This window comes from Gymnoscopelus braueri (assembly GCF_963280865.1).
Source record: "Gymnoscopelus braueri genome assembly, chromosome: 5".
NCBI classification, from domain to species: domain Eukaryota; kingdom Metazoa; phylum Chordata; class Actinopteri; order Myctophiformes; family Myctophidae; genus Gymnoscopelus; species Gymnoscopelus braueri.
In genome coordinates, this window is record NC_137606.1 from 41,865,953 (window position 1) to 41,886,886 (window position 20,934).

The following is a 20,934-nucleotide window of genomic DNA, read 5'->3' on the forward strand; positions in this document are numbered from 1 at the left end:
TCCAAATGATAAATGGGACTAATTATCTTTTTTTTAATGACCATATTTAATTTATTAACATTGTAGGCGAATTAATTCAGTGGCCTTGTGGTTAGAGTGTCCGCACTGAGCTATACCACCAAATAAAGACTATAAAAATAGGGCAAAAATGTTATTGTAGTAGAATGATCTCTTTTAGGCCTGATAAAAAAATATTATTCTTCCCTTCATTCATGTGTTGCAAGAACACGGTGCAACAAGAGTCGTCGTAACAACGAGTTGAACATAAAATACATAAATAAATAAAGAAGAGTTAATTAACATTAATACATAGTTATTTAAAAAGAGTTATATAAATAAATATTTATTTATTTTATAGGAGTAAATAAATAAATAAATAGTTATTTAAGATGAGTTGAATAAATAAATAAATATAACAACCAGTAGGGGGCGAAGACAACCATCGTCTAATATTGCGCCTGCGCAAGCCATGTGACTTTGTTATTACCACGTGACATTTCTTCCAGTGTTGCCATGTCTGCTTATTATAAGTGACTTTGGGCTTGTTTTTCTGTAAAGTTGCTTGTAAATATTGGTAGTTGCGGGTTGCGGTTTGTGGGCTTGTTTCTAAAGTGTACTTGCTTATTTGTCTTGTTTCCTAATGTTGTTTAAACCAGTGGTTCTCAAACATTTTCAAGTCAAGGACCCCCAGATTAATGTATTTGTCTGTGGACCCCCATCTGAAAATGTTTTTCAAGATTATTTTTCTTAAAAAAGAAAAGCAGATCTACAAGCTCACAATGCGTCGCATTGCAAAGCGTTGTGAGCTTGTAGATCAGCTATTTTCAAATAGCCGTAGCCTAGTCGCTTCTTTCGGGCTTGTTTTCATAGACCTGGTTGCTTATTTCTCTCGCGAAATTTGGCAACACTTCTTCCTTCCACACACACACATCATCACAGTAAGTTGTTCACTTCATGATGACATGTCCAGAAATAGTAAACACACACACACACACACACACACACACACACACACACACACACACACACACACACACACACACACCTGACGTGGAACTGAGAAAGATAAAAGTGGTGTGAATGTTTCATATTCCTGGAGTTCATTGACACACGTTTAGATAGGAGAGCAACCATCCCTCAATGTTTGTAACTACATTACAGCTAAACAGTTGAGCACAGAGTGAAGCATCGAGGAAAACTAACCGGTCAAAGTAAGTGTGTTTATTTACTTGTAACGGTTGTTGGCAGTGGTGGAAGAAGTACTCACTCACATCTCACATGTTGTACTTAAGTAAAAGTACCTATACCACAAGGTAGAAACAATCGGTTACAAATAAGAGTTTGGTATAAAAAATGTACTTGAGTAAAAGTAAAGTATTCTCATTAAAATATACTTAAGTACTGAAGTAAAAGTACTCATTATGCAGAATGTCCCATTTCACAAGTTTCCAAATGTATAAAAATGCTTTGAAAATAGCAGATCTAAAAGCTCACAATGTGTTGGGATGCAACTTGTTGTGAGCTTGTAGATCTGCTATTTTCAAATAGCCCACGTATTCATAGGGATGAAGTGGTTAATGTGTGTTTTGTAATAATAATCAAAATGTATAACTTATGATAACTAAAGTTTTCAAATAATTGCAGTGGAGTAAAAGTACAATATTTGCCTCTGAAATGTATAGTGGAGTAGAAGTAAAAGTACTGAAAAATGGAAATACTCCAGTAAAGTAAAAAATACCTCAAATTTGTACTTCAGTACTTGAGTACATGTACTTGAGTACATGTACTTATTTACTTTACACCACTGGTTGTTGGTTTGTGTTATTGTAACCATGTAAGTCTAGATGTATCTGATTGAATACTTTATTAACAGTTTGCAAAAATGGTACAGAGGCACATCAAAAGGTGCTAAAAGCATAATAACACAAAAAGTCATTTATCTTAGTTACTTCACAGTAACTAAGATATTGGGGTGAACAAGATAGCAAAATTGGTCATTTTAATTTGCCTTTGAGTCCTCCTCTTTCTCCATTTTCTGCTGCATCTTTTGTTTTCTGTTGTAAGTGATATATAGCCTATATGTTTTTTGTTAAAACTAAAAGTTGTAATCACTTCTTTAATCATTGCCATGAAGTGTTTGTTCAGTAACAATTTAAATCTAGAGATATTTGATACTTACATCAACTAAAACACATCACCAAATATAATATACAAATCAAATATGCAGACTGATATGTACGGTATATTAGCCTATATTTACCAGATCATTGGTTAGAGTGTCTGCCCTGAGATTGGGAGGTCTGGGTTCAATCCCCAGCCGGGTCATTCCAAAGACTATAAAATGGTACCCAATCGTACCCTTCCTGCTGGCCACTCAGCATCAAGGGTTGTATTGGGGGTAAGTCCCTGTGACATAGAATGACACTAGCATCATGTCCAGGTTGTGTACTTGTACATCAAGCTTCCTCACGCTGAGGAACAGGAGATAGACTCCTGACCCTATGGGCCACATCATGGCTCAGGAACCATTGGTTCCCATGAAGGCCACTTACTTATGCAGACTGAAAAAGGGTTCTAGGAGTTGTTCCATATATCATAAAGCAAGAGAAAATCATAGAGGCAAAACAAACCAGATGTTCTCTATGGAGAAAGAACGAACCAGATGTTCTCTATGGACAAAGAAGGAGTACTGGCACAGTATGCACAGCTGTGTGTTATGGGACTTGGTAGCAAGACTGAAATGCATCTTTGACCTACAGGATCGGAAAATGAAAATCTCAAAAGTCCAAAACTGTTACTTTTCAGGATTCAAATAAAAAAAATGGCAAAAGGAGCAGATCCGCAAGCTCAAAAACGTGCCGCTTTGCGCTGCATTTCGAGCTTGCAGATCTGCTACTTCTGTGTGACGCTGTACTATTATCCATTAGGGCATTAATTTACGGGAAAAAAACACAAAAAGTTCAGATATAGAGATAAGAGGTTTCTGCCCGACAGCGACGATATATAACCCCGCAACTGTTTGATGACGTGTTGTCAGGTTGCTGTCACTATGAGGGGCCGACAGAGGGGCTCCCATATGGGCCTGATGCTCCTGGCCTCCCAGGTGTTCCAGGTGGGTGTGGACAACATCCCCCCCGTAACGCTGGCCGTCCTGGGCCTCAACGTGTACCTCTTCCTGTTCCCCGCTGCTCCGCTGATGCAGGTAATGCGGGGTTTCTCAAAGTGGGCGCCATGGCACCCTAGGGTGCCGTGACGCAAGTCCAGGGGCGCCGCAGAATACTTTGATAATGTTTGGAATTGATCAATATCACTTCAGTTTAACCACTTTGACCGTAACCCTCTATTCTTGGTCAAACGGACCTGAGATGCTCGGTGCGTTCTTTTTCCATCTACACCAAATCTCTTCACCAAAAAATAGCAGATCTACAAGCTCGTAGATAGTCTATTTTTGGTGAATGTTACCACAAGATTAGGGACGCTGGGGTTCCAAGTGGTTAAGTACAAAGTTATTTTCAATTTGTCCTAATGGAAACCGACATTCCTCGTTTTCCTCGTGACATACTGTATCTGACATACTGTATCTTGGGGGAAGATTTATATATTTACGTCCCGTAATATGACATAAATGTAAGGTGCTACAAAGTAACAATGTTAGTTTGACAACCACTGAGGTAATACATATTATTTTCCAAAAAAGCCAAAAAAGCTTCACAACCACCGAGGTAATACATATCATTTGCAGGGATACTGCTGTGCTCTGACCATCTGTCCCATTATACGGGTGCATTTTTTTTTTTTTTACTCAGTCCGCCAGGAAACACATTCATCAAGCCAGCACTATCTTACCTGGAGGCTGAAAAAAAGCCTTTTGTTTCATGCAGATCTGTTTTTCTTGTAGCACTGATTCAGAAACGACTGGCCCTAAACGTCACAGATCAACGGTTGGACAGTTTGCATGTCAATCCCGTCCAAAGTAGGGGACTCTTGAAAGCTCACAATGGATTCCGATGTAAAAAAAATTATAATGTTTTATAATCAATTAAATCGATTAACTGTTACACCCCTATAACAATGTGCTGCCACTGCCACCGCCACCACTATGTCCCCAGGCTTGTGTGAGTGTCCAGCAGGCGTACTGGAGGGGCGACTGGCGGCGGCTCCTCCTCTCCCCGCTGCATCACGCCGACGACTGGCATCTCTACTTCAACATGGCGTCCTTCCTGTGGAAGGGCACCAAGCTGGAGCAACGGCTAGGCGGAGCCTGGTTCGTCTACTTGCTGTCCGTCTTCTCCCTGCTCACGGGATTGGTCTATCTGGGGCTGGAGGCGGGCCTGACGGAGCTCACCCAGGACCAGTCGTTCAGCATGCAGTGTGCTGTGGGCTTCTCAGGTAGCTGTTGTGGACTCTCTCGAGGGAAAAGGCACTTTGAGCAAAGATGACAGGCAATCTATTCTTACCTACTGTACCTACACAGTGTTTCAATCATATGAGCATCCTGCATCCAGCTTCAGCATCCATGTTGATATCCTAATATCTTTATTTAAATCCTCTGATTAAACCTTTAGTGACCAGTACACAAGTGCCCAGTAACTGGTCAGTTTGACCCATCCAGATATCATATGTGTCATCACGTTTCATCATTCTTAATATAGCAGTTCAAGCTGACAGTGATGAAGCAATCTAGCTACCAGTCTGTACAACATATGTATGAGTATTTACTCAAATCTATACACAGATATAGTATATGAATCTTGCATATCACCGCATAGTATAGAAATTCCCTAACATAGCAATCTACACTTTCAGGAAATGTATTACTTAACCACATGAACCCTAGTGTCTCTTTTCTGTGTATGTCATAATAGCCGAACATTCTGCGAAAATGTATTTGGTGAAGAGATTTGGTGTTGTTACACTGCTATTGCAGTGTGAGGTTTGGAGGTGTTAGGTTAAAGAGATATGATGAGCTATGCTTTTTTCTCCATTAGATTTTTGTAGGACATTTTATAAGTTTTATTATTTAAGTCTGGGATTGTTCAATGGCATAGCAGGCGATCCAACCTTTAATGTATGTATTAAACGTCTTGGATCCAGTGGGGAGTTGGGAGGGGGGTGGATTATGTTGTTTTTACCAACATGTGAAACTCATTGGCCATAATTTAGAAACTTTAGCAACTTTAGAATCAGATCATTATCGAAGTTGTTATTCTGGTTTAAAAACGTGGCTGGTGAAATTATGATGACCATTAGTTACATCTGTCCTCCTTAACCACTTAAACCCCAACATCCTTATCGTGGGGAAGACTTGTGCAGAAAATACCGACAAGGCGACGTGTTGTGAGCTTGTCAATCGGCTATTTTCAGCAAAGGCTTTCCGCACAATAGCAGAAAACAGAAAAGACACTAGAATAGAGCCCTTAGGGATTCCGCTCCACCGTATAGGGTTTAAGTGGTTAACAGATAGATATGTGACAGCTATACTGTTTCCGTGGTAATAATACGGTTAATACTGTTTGTTCGTAATACTGTTTCCGTGTTTCCAGGTGTCCTGTTTGCTCTCAAGGTTGTCAACAACCACTACCACCCCGGGGGCGTGACCTATGTGATGGGCGTCCCTGTGGCCAATCACTACGCTAGCTGGGTGGAGCTCGTGCTGATTCACTTAACAGCGCCCGGGTGAGTCTCCTCCGGTCGCAATAGGAAAACCCAGTGCACCCTTATGACTGGATCAGTTATTGCTCTGACCATATACGTTGTTGTCGGGCAGAAACCTCTCATCTCCATATTTAAACGTTTTGTGTTTTCTTTTCGTAAAGTAATGCCCCCACGTCAGTGATATTCAACTGGTGGCCTGCGGGCCAAATTCGGCCCCTGTGGAGTTTTCTTGTGGCCCGTTTCTTGTGGCCCGTGGACGTTCCATATTACGAAAATATGCATTGGATGGTGGGTTGTACAGGATGACCATTTTTTATGGTTTTTCATAACCGTTAACCAAAACTCTGTTAATGGTTAAGGCACTCACATCAACATGTTGCGCTGTCCAGTGTGTTGTGTGTGCATTGTGACGTACTGCCTCATACTGCATTACGCATTTTGATGTTTGCGCATTTTGATGTTTGAGAGGATAATTTCTGTGCCAGACCTGTATAGTGCACAGGCTTTGATTTTGAGAAAATAGAAATTAGCATTTCAATGTGTTCTGTGTACACCCGTACACAGAACACATTGAAATGCAAATTTCTATTTTCTATTTTGTCATATGCAACCATATCAGCCTGCACCCGATATGGTTTTGAAGTATTTATATTTTACCTGGCTGAAAAGTGCACAGGCTCTTATGATGTGTTTCATGAACCATTAGTACCAATAGTGCATCATGACATTGTGCTTGGGTGACACACATGACGGTGTAAAAACTAATGGATGAGATGGAGAATTCTTTCTTTGGTGTGATGGACCAAATCCGCCCAAAACAGTTTTGGAAATATGAGGTTTCCACCGGACAGAGACGATATGTATGTTTTGAAGTATTTATATTTTTACCTGGCTGAAAAGGGCACGGGCTCTTATGATGTGTTTCATGAACCATTAGTACCATAAATATTAGTAGGGAAATAGTGCATCATGACATTGAGTGCTTGGGTGACACACATGACGGTGTAAAAACTAATGGATGAGATGAAGAATTCTTTCTTTTGTGTGATGGGCCAAATCCACCCAAAACTGTTTTGGAAATATGAGGTTTCCACCGGACAGAGACGATATACGTCTATGGCCCTGACCACATAAGCACAAAGTCCACTATGAGCTCCCCTCATAGTATGACTCAGAAGTGGGTAGTGTGTTTAGGAGCATTTATTGGCATACTTTTGTTGCATATGACATTTTAGACATAGCTATAACATGTATAAACATAAATGCTGCGTGTCTCAGAACCACAATGTTGATAGCAGTACATTGTACATCTTCAGGACATCTCTGATTGGTCATCTTGCTGGTATCCTGGTCGGTCTGCTGTATACCATTGGACCCCTACAGATCGTCATGAAGAAATGTGCAGGTGTGTGTGTGTGTGTGTGTGTGTGTGTGTGTGTGTGCGTGTGTGCGTGTGTGTAGGGCTGTCACGATTACAAATTTAAGTTGACGATTAATTGTCACACAAATAATCGCGATTAACGATTTAATTGTGTTTTTGTCGTGGAACTTATGAATAAAAATCACATTTCTGTTTAGCTTATTGGCTTCCTAATCAAATATTGCACAGGGCAGATAATATGACAAATAACTTGAATATACAAAGAACATACATACCGGTATTTAATAGTTTATACTTAAAATTACTTTCAAAAATAGCGGAAATAGCTGATCTATAATATAATATAATATGTAATATAATATTGTAGATCTGCTATTTCTGCTTTTTTATATTTAGAAATGTATTTTTCAACATTGAAACGATTTTGACGATTACGCAAAAATAATTGCGATTATCTCAAATAATTGCGATTACACTATTATGTAATAATGTTACATAATCGGATTAATTGGAGTGTGTGTGTGTGTGTGTGTGTGTGTGTGTGTGTGTGTGTGTGTGTGTGTGTGTGTGTGTGTGTGTGTGTGTGTGTGTGTGTGTGTGTGTGTGTGTGTGTGTGTGTGTGTGTGTGTGTGTGTGTGTGTGTGTGTGTGTGTGTGTGCACGTGCGTTTTAATTATTATTGCCACCCCTAACAAAATACTTCAGATTTAAAGGAGGCCTCACTGTCAAATTTGTGGTTCCTTAGTCAACTTTGTTGCTAGAACATTAACTGCAATTCTTCCCCCAACAGGATTTGTGACATCAAATGGATATTATTCCAGACCAAATACACACCACTACTCCTCAGGTACAACATTTTAAGAAAATTCATGATGACCCGAACTGTTAGTTTCTCCGCTGTTGAGAGGACAGTTGAGCCAGTTGGTTGTTTGACTCTAAAGTAAAGAGCTTTGAGGGACCTTTCAAAGGTTCTTCACTTTACGACCTCAGGACACCGGAAGGTTCCTTCAAGAACTCCTTCAGAAAGAGATCATTGAACCTTGATGAATCTCACCGTTCTTTTACCCATTAAAACCAGGAAAGCATTTTAGATTTTGGCGTCATTTTAGATTTTAGAAAAATAGCAGATATACAAGCTCACAGCTTGTACATCAGATGTACAGCAGATGGCAATAGCAGATGTCATCTGCTATTTTTGAACATTTTGAAAAATCTTGATTGTTTGAACATTTTTGATCAATTCTGAATGTTTTAACACAAAACTTCTCTTCTGGGGGGTCCCTGGCACAAAACATTTTCAGATTGGGGTCCACGGCCAAATGTATATCAAGTTGGGGGTCCTTTGCACGAAAAGGCTTTTGAGAACTAATTCTAATGCCTTTTTCCTTTCCTTAGTTCAGATTCTGGTTTTGTCATGCACTGTAATGGCAGTAAATGCTATGAAACCAATAAGATGTTAAATACTCGCAGGCAGCATTTTGTCCTTTCTTCTGAAAAATCTATGGAAAACAAGTCGGGACTATTAAGGCTTAAGGGCTCCCAATGCACACTCACACTCACCTCGCTGAGGTCACTTGCTGTGCAGCTCATGTGTCATACTCTTTCTTGGTGTGCGTGTGTGTGTGTGTCCATCCATGCAGGCTACAGTGGCAGGGGAGAAGGTCCTTACTCGGCAAGCCAGAGTTCAACACCAACTTACACACGTTACACAGCAGGAATGACAGAAGAGGAACAGTATGAAGCTGCACTCACAAACAGCCTGAATAACACAGGTAATATAACATAATGATAATAATAGTATTATTATTATTATTATTATTATTATAGCAACATATAAGTGTGCATAGTTGAGTCGTACAGCTTAATGCCAACCTTGACCTTTTACCGCCAGTTATTAAATAAAAAATAATCGAAGCATATATAGCTTGCTGCTAATCAGTACGGAAATGACAAGCAGATGACACCTTCTGTTCTCGGCTTTCGGGAGGTGTACAGTAGTTCCAGACTATATAGCATTCGGAGATTGTGGAATAGTTGTCTGGCTACGCGAGACTATTTAGACCCTGGTGTCAAGTAGTACACCTGCTGGTTGACAAGTAGTACTGCCTGAAGCCATAAGCAACAGCTTGTCTTCAACAAGTGTGTGATGGGATTTTTTTTTCTTACTGTAACCACTTGAACCCTAGCATTTCTATTCTGAGGAGAACAAGCTCGCAACGGGGCGTTGTGAGCTTGTAGATCGTCTATTTTCGGCAAAGAGGTTTGGTGTAGAGGGGGAAAAAGAGCAGACCAAGTACAGAGCCAAAGGTCAAGTTTACTACGTATTGAGTGTTTAAGTTGTTAAATGTCTGAAAATACAAATGAACATGAATCCAACATACACTGTGATTGATGACTGTGCTGTCAAACAAGTCTATGATGCCATCTATGAAATCTATGAAAAAGTTTAATCTGCACCACAATTGTATACTGTATGTAGTGGGGGGTCCCTGCTTCATCTCTCTCTCAGCTAAGGGGTCCTTGGTCTGAAAAACGTGTAAGACCCATGGCTTAAATGAATGAGAATTATTCATTAGTTTATACAAAATAAACGCTCCCGAGATGTAAGGACCTTTAGCGTGAACATTTTTGAAAACAACAGCTTTAGTGAATATTTGCACTCAATGTATTGGTTTTATTTATTATGCTGCACAAGCTGCATGGAGTCATTTTATTGTATTTTTTTTGCTGGCAAACTCTTTCTTGTGTTGTTTGGATAAAGAAACATCTGTCTTTCAACTGATAGGACAGCATTTTCATTTCTGGGTGAACTATTCCTTTAACCCATCAAGCCCTGAGGCCGATTCTACAAATGGCTTCTAAATCAGTAGTTCTCACACTTTTTCTCACACGGATTTTTCAAAAATAGTAGAGCTTGTAGATCTGCTATTTTTGAATAGCCAACGCTAAAATGTAAAATGACACAGAAGCTTTCCCGGTTTTAATGGGTTAAGGCTGAAGAAAAGAAAAGAAAAGAAAAAACACGCTCAAAACAAGAAGATACTGTATGAATAATCCTCGTCATCATCGTCAAACTCATGTATTTGCAGGAGGTTCCAGTCAGCAGGGAGCTGTACCTCCTCCTCCATATGGTTTCAACCTGCCAGAGGAGGAGGATGCAGAGGAGATCCGGAGGAGGAGATTGAGGAGGTTTGATCACTGAACCTCCTCTCTCAAGCACAGCCGCCATCCACAGCTGAAGCTGACTCTTCTTAACTTCTCACCCCTAATTTATATTCCGTCGTGCAAAGGTGTCCTACGGCGAAAATAGCCAATCTATTGGCTATTTTCGGCGTGGGACACCGTTGTGCGACTTAGTTAAAATCAGGCTTAACGCTTGTTGGTGTGGAGGCTACGGACATGCTACTACTTAAAGGTAGGGTAAGTGATTTGCAATTATTCAAATAATTGCAAAATGGGTCTATGTTCTGATAGTGCTCGTTACTATAGAGTGTCCTGTCCATATAAAAAGTCTCCATGTCTCTCCAGCTCTTTATAAAACAGAAAATGTATTTTGTAGTTTTTTGTTTTTTTTTGTAGTTTCATTTCCAATTTTATCCAACCAGGACAGAGAACTCAATCAGGATATAGATTAAACAAGTGAAATTGGAAGTGATGACACTAAGAAATGAGCAGACAAAATTTTAACTGGAACACTATACAAATTAAGCTTAAAAATGGGTACTTTCTCCTGATTGGCTGAGATTTTGACACCTACCGAAAAATGTATTTTCTGTTTATTAAAGAGCTGGAGAGACAGGGAGACATCTGTTACTGAACAAACACTCTATAGCAATGATTACTATCAGAATATAGTATTTTAACCTTTTAACAAAATACTTTTTGTTTTAACCAAAAAATATCACTTACCCTACCTTTAACTTTGTTGCTCTTCATTTCTTTGGACCCTGAATTGCTGCTCAGGGGTTAATAAAGGCAGTCTTATCTTATCTTAGGACAGTTGGCTGTAAAATGGCTACCAGGTCCAGTTTTATCAGCGGTTCCGCTGTAATAGTGTCAACCAAAAATGTTAACGTTTACTTTTAACAATGTTTACGAACACAGAATGTAATATCGCCTTTGTCAATGAAGAGCTGGAGGGGTGTTCCAGAGGCAAGTTATTCCAGATGATCAGGCAGTGTGATGCATTTGCATTCACATTATATATATTTTTATATTTCCTATTAGATGTGACAATCTGTGGTATAAAAATTCAGTACAGTATTTTGCACTCGGTTGTAGAGTGAAATCTGATTGTCATTCCGATGTCTTAAATGTTGAAATGAACAGGTTTGAGATGAAATACAGCAGTTCTTGCAATTTATGTTTTTGTATAAATAAATATTTACTCATTCATAAATTCATGAATTATTTTAATGTGGTCTACTCCCAAATATTTTTATACGGACAAGAGCAAAGGAAAGATACTCTAAAAGTTAAGGACAGGTACAGAAGAGAAGGCTCTGAGTGAATTGAGGTATATAATGGTCTCAACCAGTGGTGGACAATGTACTCAACCCCAGTACCAGTAGATCCTGCTCTAATCACTAATACAAGTGAAAGTTGCTCAGTAAAAAAAAAGGATTATTCAAAAGAACAAAGTATATTTTCTGAATATCAATGCATTGCTGTGTTGAGATTTTGTTACTGTCCACCACTAGTCTTAATCACCACGCAATCACTGGACACAACTACAATGCAGCGATCACACATAACCAAGACTTTCATATAGTAAAGTTATTTTTATTTTGGTTGTAGGAAACATCACACAGCCTAGTGTTACAGCAGATAGGTTAAAAGGAGTTCAGTTGACACCAACAGGCAGCTGATGAAGCAAAGAAAACAGCTCAAGTTCTCTTTGGGGATTTGCAGTGTAACACGGTGGGTCAAACTCACAGCAAAACGTGCTAGTTTCAGGTATTTGGTTATGTTTCTGCACCACCGGGAAATCATGGAAAATCTGTTTTCCATCTGAGGAACCCTGTGTATCTTTAATAGTTTCACAGGCATTTGCACATGGAAGGAAGGCAACCCCTGGTAAAGATACCACACATTAAAATGTGTGTCCAGATCTTTTATAGGATGAATGAACATAAAGAGTCATTAACTTGGTAATTTAAGAAATATATTGTATTAATTTCCCAGTGAATCGAATTATAGTGACAGTGAACCGCTCATTTGGCTGGGGACCCTCTGAAACACTGTCAAGGACCCCTGGAAAAAACACTGTTGTACTCAAGTAGCAAGAAATTAACCCCAACCTCTGTTATCACTTTCACCAACAAACAGATTTGGTTTCTGTACATCTTGAGTGATGGTTGATTACCTGACAAAGTGGCTGTTACAGAAACCAGACCTTCCCAATCAAAGAGAATGAATTTTGAACAGATTAAATTAACACTTAAAACAAGCACTTTTAAAATGGTTTCCTCTTCCACTGCATTATGAACACATTTTCACTCAACTGATTTTGGCCCTACTACTCTGACAAATGTGAACTAAAATATATATTATGTTTTCTTCAAAGAGCCACTTTCTTCATGTTCATGTGACATTAAGTGGTTCGTTAACTCAAAGCAAAACGCTCACGGACATGTTAAGTGGGCTCAGTTCACTTCAGAATTCACCCCATATATTTTGCAGTGAATGCTATGCCTGTGTAGTTGCTTACACATTAACTATTTTTTTCAAGATTCGGCACCCTGCACATATAGAGAGCACTGCAACTTCTGATTTTAATGTGTTTAATCAGGACATTCTAATTCAGGCTGCTAAAATATAATTTTAATACCAATATTGGCATTGTCCTCTATTAAAGGGATATTTCACTTTCAAAAAAACTTTTGGTCATTTTATGGTCTACTTTTATGGAACCCCCCAGACAGTTTTTAAGTTGCTTGATTCAGTATTTAGATATTTGATATTCATTTTATCAGACACGCCCCCTTCCTATACAAACCCATTGTAACTTCAAACTCCATTTTAACCATGTTAGATTCATCAAAAACACCCGTCCTTGGTTCTGGTGACTCACCCTGCCCTCCTAATGCGTGAGGGGGCCGTGTTTTTCCGTTAATTTTTTTCATTTATTTTATTTTATTTTTCTATTGTATTTAAATTTTTTCATTTCCAAAGAAAAATATTAAAAATAAATGAAAAAAGTAATTGAAAAAACACGGCCCCCTCACGCATTAGGGGGGCGGTATGAGTCACCAGAACCAAGGACGGGTGTTTTTGATGAATCTAACATGGTTAAAATGGAGTTTGAAGTTACAATGGGTTTGTATAGGAAGTGGGTGTGTCTGATAAAATGAATATCAAATATCTAAATACTGAATCAAGCAACTTAAAAACTGTCTGGGGGGTTCACAAAAGCCTGAGTAGACGATACAATGACCAAAAGTTTTTTTGATAGTGAAATATCCCTTTAAATTTGCACCCAATTTAAGGGTGTTTTGTGAAAGTAACGCAATAATATTTTGTTACTTGGCACAGAAAGTAATCTCGTATTATATTTCTTTGAATTGAAAAGTAACATTACATTTTGAAAGTAACTTCTCCAACACTGATAATCACACTCGTACTCAATAAATGAAAAGAACACCCTCCCTACTAGAGTTGACATTTATTAGCTACGGCTCGCCAGAATGATGGCCATGTGTCTGTACAACCCGATACAGAGCTGGCTTATTGTAAGAGTTGTTAAGTTCCTTTAAAATATATGTAACAGCTCCCCTCCTTATTCTCTCTCTGACCACAGTAAATATCCCTAGCATGATGGTCATCTGTAAGAGTTTGTTTAGCAACACAATAAAAGCACACTCGTATTTGCATATATCTGAAGAACCATTCAACATGTGGGTGTTTCATTTCCATTAGGGTAGAATCTATGTACAACTGCCATCATTAATAAACTATAGGTTAGTTACGTTTTGTTTTCAGTGTCCTTTAAAAACAGTAGTTCTCAACACAAAAAAACAACAAAAAAACAGCAGTATTCTGACCGCTGCTTTGAACCATAGTGTGTCAGTTATAATTTAATTCCATATTCTAAGCAAATAAAGCCCCTGCACTGTAAACTTTGGCAGGTCCATTTGCACATTCTCAGAGATAAATGAACACTCTTTTTACTGTGAGTGTTCTCCCCGACTGTGAACTCCTACGTATATCGTCGCTTAAACGAAAAACTAAACGAAAAGAGATGTGCAAGAGAAATGTAGCATTTCCTTTCATATGACACACAGGGGGTGTGTGTGTGTGTGTGTGTGTGTGTGCGTCCATCTGCACCCCAGCATGGCATCACCTGCTGCTTACACAAACGTCACCCTCAGCCCATCACCCATGACCTTTCACCCCACCACCCGTACCCATGTCTCCTATCCTCTACAAACTGAAATATCGTGGTTGTGCTTAAACCACTTAAACCCCACATAGCCCCCCTCCCTTTGTTCCCCCTACATACCTTTGCCGAAAACAGCCTATCTACCAGCTCAATGTGAGCTTGTAGATCGGCTATTTGCGCCAAATGTTCACCCCAGAATAGGGACGCTATGGTTCAAGTGGTTAACCCCTAAACCTCCTTGTCCGTTCAACTTCAACAATCAAATCTCTCTCCAATCGTTTCCACTGCATGGAAGGATTCTGTCCAGTGTTCTTGTCCATCCGCCTCCCCTCCTTCTTGGGAACCGTGCCGACCGCCTCCGACTTCGACGTTGCTCACGGACGCTGTCCAGTGCCACTTCCTCCACCACCACCAGCGCTGCCGCCGCCGGACTTGTCCCCGAGCATGGCGAGCACCGTGCCGGAGAAGTCCTTCAGGATGTCCACCGTCTCGCGCTGCATGTGCAGCGACTCCTGCACGAACTCCTGCTGGCTCTCCACCAGCAGCTGCACGGACTGGGCCAGGCTCTCCAGAGAGTGGGAGACGGAGGACAGCAACAGGCGGCTGGCGTGCTGCTGCTGCAGGCTCTGGGCCGCCAGCTGGGAGAGCTGGGGCCGAGGGGCCGAGGAGGAGGGGCCGTGCGGGAGGTACGGGGGCGGCTGGGAGTAAGAGTGAGGAGGCGGCGGAGCGGGGAAGGCCGCGGAGGAAGACGAAGAGGAGGAGGACGGGGTCGGAGGAAAACCGGCGGAAGACGAGGAGGCGCCGCCAGCGGCGGGATGGAAGGTGGTGCCGTTGGTGGCGAACGAGGCGGAGGCGGGAGGAGGAGCGTCCTCCCTCCCCGCTGACGTCGTCATGGGAAAGGAGGACGAGGGGGAGTCGGAGGCCAGCGGGAGGAAAGGGGAGGGGTTGACGATGGCGCCGGCAGAGGAGAGAGGTCCGGGGGGAGGTCTGGCGGACGGGTTGGGCATGCTTCTGGAGTAGGTGTGGCGGGGTTTGATCTTCAGCAGCGCCTCGCCGGAGGAGAGGAGGGGGTCGAGGGGGGGGAGGGAGGCAGAGGACGACGGGAGACGCGAGAATATGGAGTCCATTTCCTTGTCGTCGTCGTCGTAATCTGCCAGAGCAGAAACAAATTAAGCAGATGTATTAATTAATGACACATCCTGTGTACAAAATATACACTGTACGTACATATGCATTCAATAATGTATTCATTTATCGTCTGATTGTTGAACATCGCCCCATCTCATGTTGCATTTGTGTTCATCATTTTAGTTTTCTGTTCTGCTGTCTCAGCTCAACGGCCTTAAGATTGGGAGGTCGGGGTTCATCATGTCTAGGGTGTGCACTTCTATGTGTACTTGTACTTGTACATCAAGCTGCCTCACACTAGGGGCCATGTGGCTCAGAAAGCGTTGGTTTCCAAGGCTACTTACTTTGCCGTCTTAATGGGTTGCAAATTTTATGAGTCAACAGCAATGACGATTCACATACTGTATGGTGACTGACTACCCTCCCAGTAGGTATAAAATAAATTTAAGACATTGAGAGTAGTGATACAATATATCAGTTCCACCAACCTGATGTTTTTTGTTGTTTTTTTCAAATGAGATAACTGCACAATGCTGATACAATTGTTAATTATCTGGATAACTTATAATAAATTATGATAATAAAACTTTATTTATATTGGAACTTTGGTTCCCATTGTATTTTGAATGCAAATCTTTGAATATATATTTTTTTAAAGAATTTTTTTTACTCAAATATTTGCTTCTGGGGGTCTCTGGAACTAGATATTTTGAGATGGAGGTCGGCGGCCGAATACATATAATTTTGGGGGTCCTTGACATGAAAAGGTTTGAGCACCACTGATACACAACATACGTTTTTCATATATATATATATATATATAGCCTAAACTTGTAAAAGCTCACGACCTGTCACGTTGGAACTCGTTGTGGGCTTGTAGATCTGGTATTTTTGGCAAAGGTTCACCTATTATGAGTTATGACATACCCAGAATAGGGCTGCTAGGATACATGCTGCTTTAAATACTCAGCAAAGTGCTTCAAATTTGAAATAGGGAAAACAACAAACATGCCATTCTAGAATGAAAGACACGTGTGGAGTTAAAATCTGAAGTCTTTAAGGGTACAGATGTTCAATACATTTAGCATACCAGAATGTTAGGGGGGGAGGGTGATGATATCGGCCCTCCTATTCTCCAAAATATCAGAATAGATATTGACCTGGTATAAATCCTCTAATTGAGTGTTGTCATTGAGATAGAATACATACACGTAACACGACACACACATGCGCACACACCATTCTTGCACCAGCCGCCCACTATTAAACTTTCTTAGGGAAACACAGTATGTTTATCGCAAAACTCTTACCATCTTCAATCAGGTCAAACTCTAAGTCAGAAGAGGCATGGAAAGGATCCCCTGGAGAGAGGGGGGAAAAAAGTCAGCTAAGCTCTACCTTAGCTAATGGTGCGTTCATGCCAAGTGGGATCTGGGAAGTACCTGTCAGAATACAATTGATGCCTGAAATAAACTTTGGAAGTCTGCTTAAAACCATAAAACACATCGTCATTTCTTGTTCAAAGCTTTAAAGCAAAATGACACTTTGGTAGAGGTTTGGGTTGAGTTGTTACCTTGCCAAATATTGGTGAGATATGTTCCATAGTTGCTCCATTGAGAAAAGAAAAAAGGAAGGATAATCCAAATATCACAGAAATTGAGAAGTGAGACTAGCATAAACTAATGGAAACAAAGCAGATTCTTGACCCGGACCGGATCCGCTTATCTAGATTCGGATCTTCAAAAGAGTGACTTTGGGACCTGTTTCACCTTGCAATGCAAATCAAAAAGGGAGGCTGTTTTGGATTATCCATTTCCCCCCAACAGAGCAACTACTGCAGATATCCTTGTATTGGAGGAATATTATGGCAAGGTCCCAACACAACTCAAACCTCTTCAACTACGAACATCGCCATGTTACTTCTTGTGTTTATGTGACGTCACAGCACTAAATCAAAGAGGAGTCTGCACTCTGAGAAAACCAAGAGTTGATGACCAGGAAATACAAGCTTAGCCAGAATTGGAGTGCACCAGGCAATACCCAGACCAAAACAAAATCGTCTTTACCACTGGGTTCTTTCTCGGGTGTGGAGAGGGGCGATACGTCGAAGGAGGAGCCTCCCGGTAGGGTGAGGGGATTGTTGTCCACTGTGCTCAGGTAGTTGAAGGCTGGAGTGGGAGGAGGGGGGATGCCCTTCGCCATCTGCCACTTTTTTAAATCCATTTCGTCCTCATCGTCCCATTCCAGATCACTGTTACCATCTGTCCAATCAGTGGATAAAAAAATAGACCGTCAAAATTCCTTACCAAGCCTAGATAAATTCTGTGTGATTGCCATTATTTATGCTTCACCCGTGTGAAAATTACATTCTAAAGCTGCCATTCCTCAATAACCTTTGTGTAATGCAAATTCAAAGTGTGTGTACTTTTTGGGGCCTGCTGTGGCACAGTGTTCATACTTTAACTACATTTAGATGACCTAGCAACCAGACTATGCTGAGGAAGAAGATCCCAGGCCCTGTAGAGAGGATGGTTCCCTGAATTGGGGACAAATTCTGGGTTCACGTTCACATGGCGTTATCAGCTTTCCCCGCGTCTCAAAGAAAGGCGTTGGTTGATCAGCGTGTTCAGGTGTCGGTACGCAGCAGTCAGTTAGCTATGACGTTAGTATCGACATCAGGCATGTCCATATTTGGGCATAATCCAGGCACTTAGTACTGGGACATAAAACGTTGCCTAACGTGGATTTGCGCTGATATTGGGGATCTCCATACATGGGCATAAAACCGTTGCCTAACAGTCGATTCGTGCCGACGTCAGGGATCTCCATATATGGACATAATCTGGGCACACCCCCACGGGTATCTCCATATATGGGCATGTGACGTGCCATCTGCGCCGACCTCTCAGGCACGTCAATATTTGGGCTGAGTTTCTGAGGTTATTGCAATGTCCTGCTTTACCTCATCGTTTCTCAAAGTCGAGTCCAGGGACCACCAGGGGTCCAAATGGATTTTTATGGGTCTAACTCTGAGAGTTAAATTAACACAGAGGATTTCACAGCGTAGAGCGGAGTCCCAGAAATAATATCTAAAAATCAACATCAAATGGGGGTCCGTGAACTAATGCACATCACACCGGGGGTCCTTGAAAGGAAAAAGGTTGAGTATCACTGCTCTACCTGATCCAGGGGCCATGAGCAGGATCTTGTGAACCATCCTCTCTATAGGGCCCAGGGTTTTCTTCTTCAGCGTAGAGCTGTTGGTGCCCCTGAGGGCGGCGATGCGCCGCTTGCCGTCACACTTCAGGTCCGCCCATTTCTTCATGATCTGACGAACCTGGGAGGTGGAAAAATAGATACACACCTTAAAAACACAAGAACACACCTGAAACTGTTACATCTAGACGTACTACTGTACGCTTGACCCAAGTAAAGGTCATTACAAATGTCCTTACACATCGGGTCGTTTTTCCCCCCTTCTTTTTCCTGTGATTAATTCGCCAAAAGATTTTTTTTTTTTAGAACTGTCGTTTGTACATTCACATAGAAAACATATTACACGGCAATAAACAGACCATTTGAAGGAGGCATGAGCTCGGCCCTGGCCTCCCTAGGTTGGCAGAGGGAAGGTAGTGCCCAGGATTACATAGACAATTGGCACTGGGTGTAAAAAATATCGGGTTACAAAATCGTGGGATAAAAATTTAAGATTTTTTTTAAAAATAAACAGACCATTTGTATTCACCATGAATAAAAACATCAATCTCTTTGAATGAGGCATAAACGATATGAACGATATCGTTTATGATACAAAATACTAGCCGCTGATTTTACTTCTGCTTCAAGTAACTCCTCTGACTGCTACCATTATTGATAATAACGTTCAAAGTTAACCACTTACAAGTCCAACTATGATCTTACGTGTTGTGAGCTTATAGATGGTCTCTTTTTGCCTTTATCTTTTACATTTAGAATGTATTTGACAATTTCTTTTGATAATTTTCCTCTTTTTACTAAGAATTCCTCAAATTACTAAGCTTCTCTTTTCCAGCACAATATTGCAAAACAAGTGTGGCTGTTACTTCTCGAGTATAGTATTAGTAACCTCTCTGTGGTTCTCTCCCAGGTCGTTGATCAGCTCCGTTATCTCAGCCCATGTCTGTTTCTTGGCATCCGCTGAAACTCCGTTGTTGTACCTCTCTGCTCAGACGAGCAGAAGGGAAGACCATTAGAGAAGAAGGGGAGTGAGGGAGGAACAAATAGAGAGGGCAGTAAGGAAACGGGGGTGAGGAAAAGGGCGAGACAGAAGGAGAGAAACGGAGAGTGAGGGAGAAAGGAAACACAGGTAGGAGATTGGAAGAAATTATTAACAGATGTGAGGGAGCAGGGGAATACAGAGGAGAAAGACCATTAGTCTTCTTCTGTATTTATGATCATTCAGCTAGTACTAATACCGTACATACAACTGTACTCTAGAGCCCAAACAGTGAAGCGGCCGTCGTCTGGTGGTCAAATCTGGGATTGCAATACTTTCGCATTTAAAATGCCACTGCCTCTAATGTTTGAAACCCTAGTGCGCCTGCTCCATGCTCAAGATTTCCGCATTTGGGCACACAAATTTGGCGCCCAAATGCGGAAGTAGAGCGTTCTTCCAGGTGCTTCAAACGCCAGTGAGCAACTTTCTTTGAAATGAATAGCTGGGGCGGGGCAGTTTGCCCTCTAGATATATTATAACTCTATGGTTGGGACCCATTTGTCGGCCGCTGACAGATTTTTGTGAGTCTCAAGTAAATGTCCTATTACAAAAATAATTTTAAAAAATCGGACCTTTTTCAAACACTTTTTTTTTTAATCGAATCAAAATCAAAACAAATCGCGAGTCGCAAAAGTGACGTGTTGTGAACTTGTAGACTGTCTATATTCACTATTTTTTTAATATGTCTTCATAATGTATATTTGTATGTTTGGGTCACAGGGAGACACCAAATGTACCTTTTGGGTCTCGAGCTGAAAGGTTTGGGAACCCCTGCTCTAGAGAACAGTTACACTACTACTTTACACAGACACACACACACACACACACAATACTCACTGAGAAGGATGTATCGGTTCCGTTTCACCTCATCCAGGAGGAGTTTGACTTCCGTGAAGGTAAACCGAGGTTTGGATCTCATCGCTCCTCCTCCTGCTCCTCCTCCCGAACCCCGCCCCCCCACCCTGTACGGCTCATCATCATCTTCCCGCCAGACGCCAGACATGTCGACTTCCTCCTCGCTAGGCTCCTTCCTTCCTTCCTCTTCCTCCACCTCCTCCTGTCCACGCTCTAGTCCAATCCAGGGTCAGGGACTAAAATGGTAAATGCCCAACCCGGAGCCAATCTGGAAAAAATC

The 20,934-nt window shown here is 41.2% G+C and overlaps 2 protein-coding genes across 2 annotated transcripts; one reads left to right on the top strand and one right to left on the bottom strand.

Annotated features, from left to right (window-relative positions):
* The first annotated feature begins 1,016 nt into the window (after positions 1 to 1,016).
* On the top strand, positions 1,017 to 10,949 carry rhbdd1 (rhomboid domain containing 1). The gene is made up of 8 exons (XM_080427900.1): positions 1,017 to 1,211; positions 3,038 to 3,202; positions 4,110 to 4,389; positions 5,544 to 5,676; positions 6,972 to 7,060; positions 7,826 to 7,882; positions 8,676 to 8,807; positions 10,125 to 10,949. Exons 2-8 carry the CDS (start codon positions 3,050 to 3,052, stop codon positions 10,235 to 10,237), a joined length of 957 nt encoding a protein of 318 aa, XP_080284026.1. The 5' UTR covers positions 1,017 to 1,211; positions 3,038 to 3,049; the 3' UTR covers positions 10,238 to 10,949.
* A 2,363-nt stretch (positions 10,950 to 13,312) lies between these two features.
* LOC308085359 (uncharacterized protein) lies at positions 13,313 to 20,740 on the bottom strand. Its single transcript, XM_080428497.1, has 6 exons — positions 20,637 to 20,740; positions 19,650 to 19,744; positions 18,725 to 18,881; positions 17,611 to 17,805; positions 16,855 to 16,905; positions 13,313 to 15,566 (listed from the first exon to the last, which is right to left on the bottom strand). The coding sequence occupies exons 1-6, from the start codon at positions 20,716 to 20,718 to the stop codon at positions 14,791 to 14,793; spliced, it is 1,356 nt and encodes a 451-aa protein (XP_080284623.1). The 5' UTR covers positions 20,719 to 20,740; the 3' UTR covers positions 13,313 to 14,790.
* Between the last annotated feature and the right edge of the window lie 194 nt (positions 20,741 to 20,934).

Bases quoted from the DNA above. Each gene is read 5' to 3' on its own strand.
- rhbdd1 (XM_080427900.1), top strand. From the start codon at position 3,050: ATGAGGGGCCGACAGAGGGGCTCCCATATGGGCCTGATGCTCCTGGCC. The intron at 5,677-6,971 runs GTGAGTCTCCTC...GTACATCTTCAG, and splicing joins ATTCACTTAACAGCGCCCGG to GACATCTCTGATTGGTCATC. The intron at 8,808-10,124 runs GTAATATAACAT...ATGTATTTGCAG, and splicing joins AAACAGCCTGAATAACACAG to GAGGTTCCAGTCAGCAGGGA.
- LOC308085359 (XM_080428497.1), bottom strand. From the start codon at position 20,718: ATGAGATCCAAACCTCGGTTTACCTTCACGGAAGTCAAACTCCTCCTG. The intron at 17,806-18,724 runs GTAGAGCAGTGA...CTGATTGGACAG, and splicing joins GCTCATGGCCCCTGGATCAG to ATGGTAACAGTGATCTGGAA. The intron at 16,906-17,610 runs GTAAAGACGATT...CCCTCTCTCCAG, and splicing joins ACCCGAGAAAGAACCCAGTG to GGGATCCTTTCCATGCCTCT.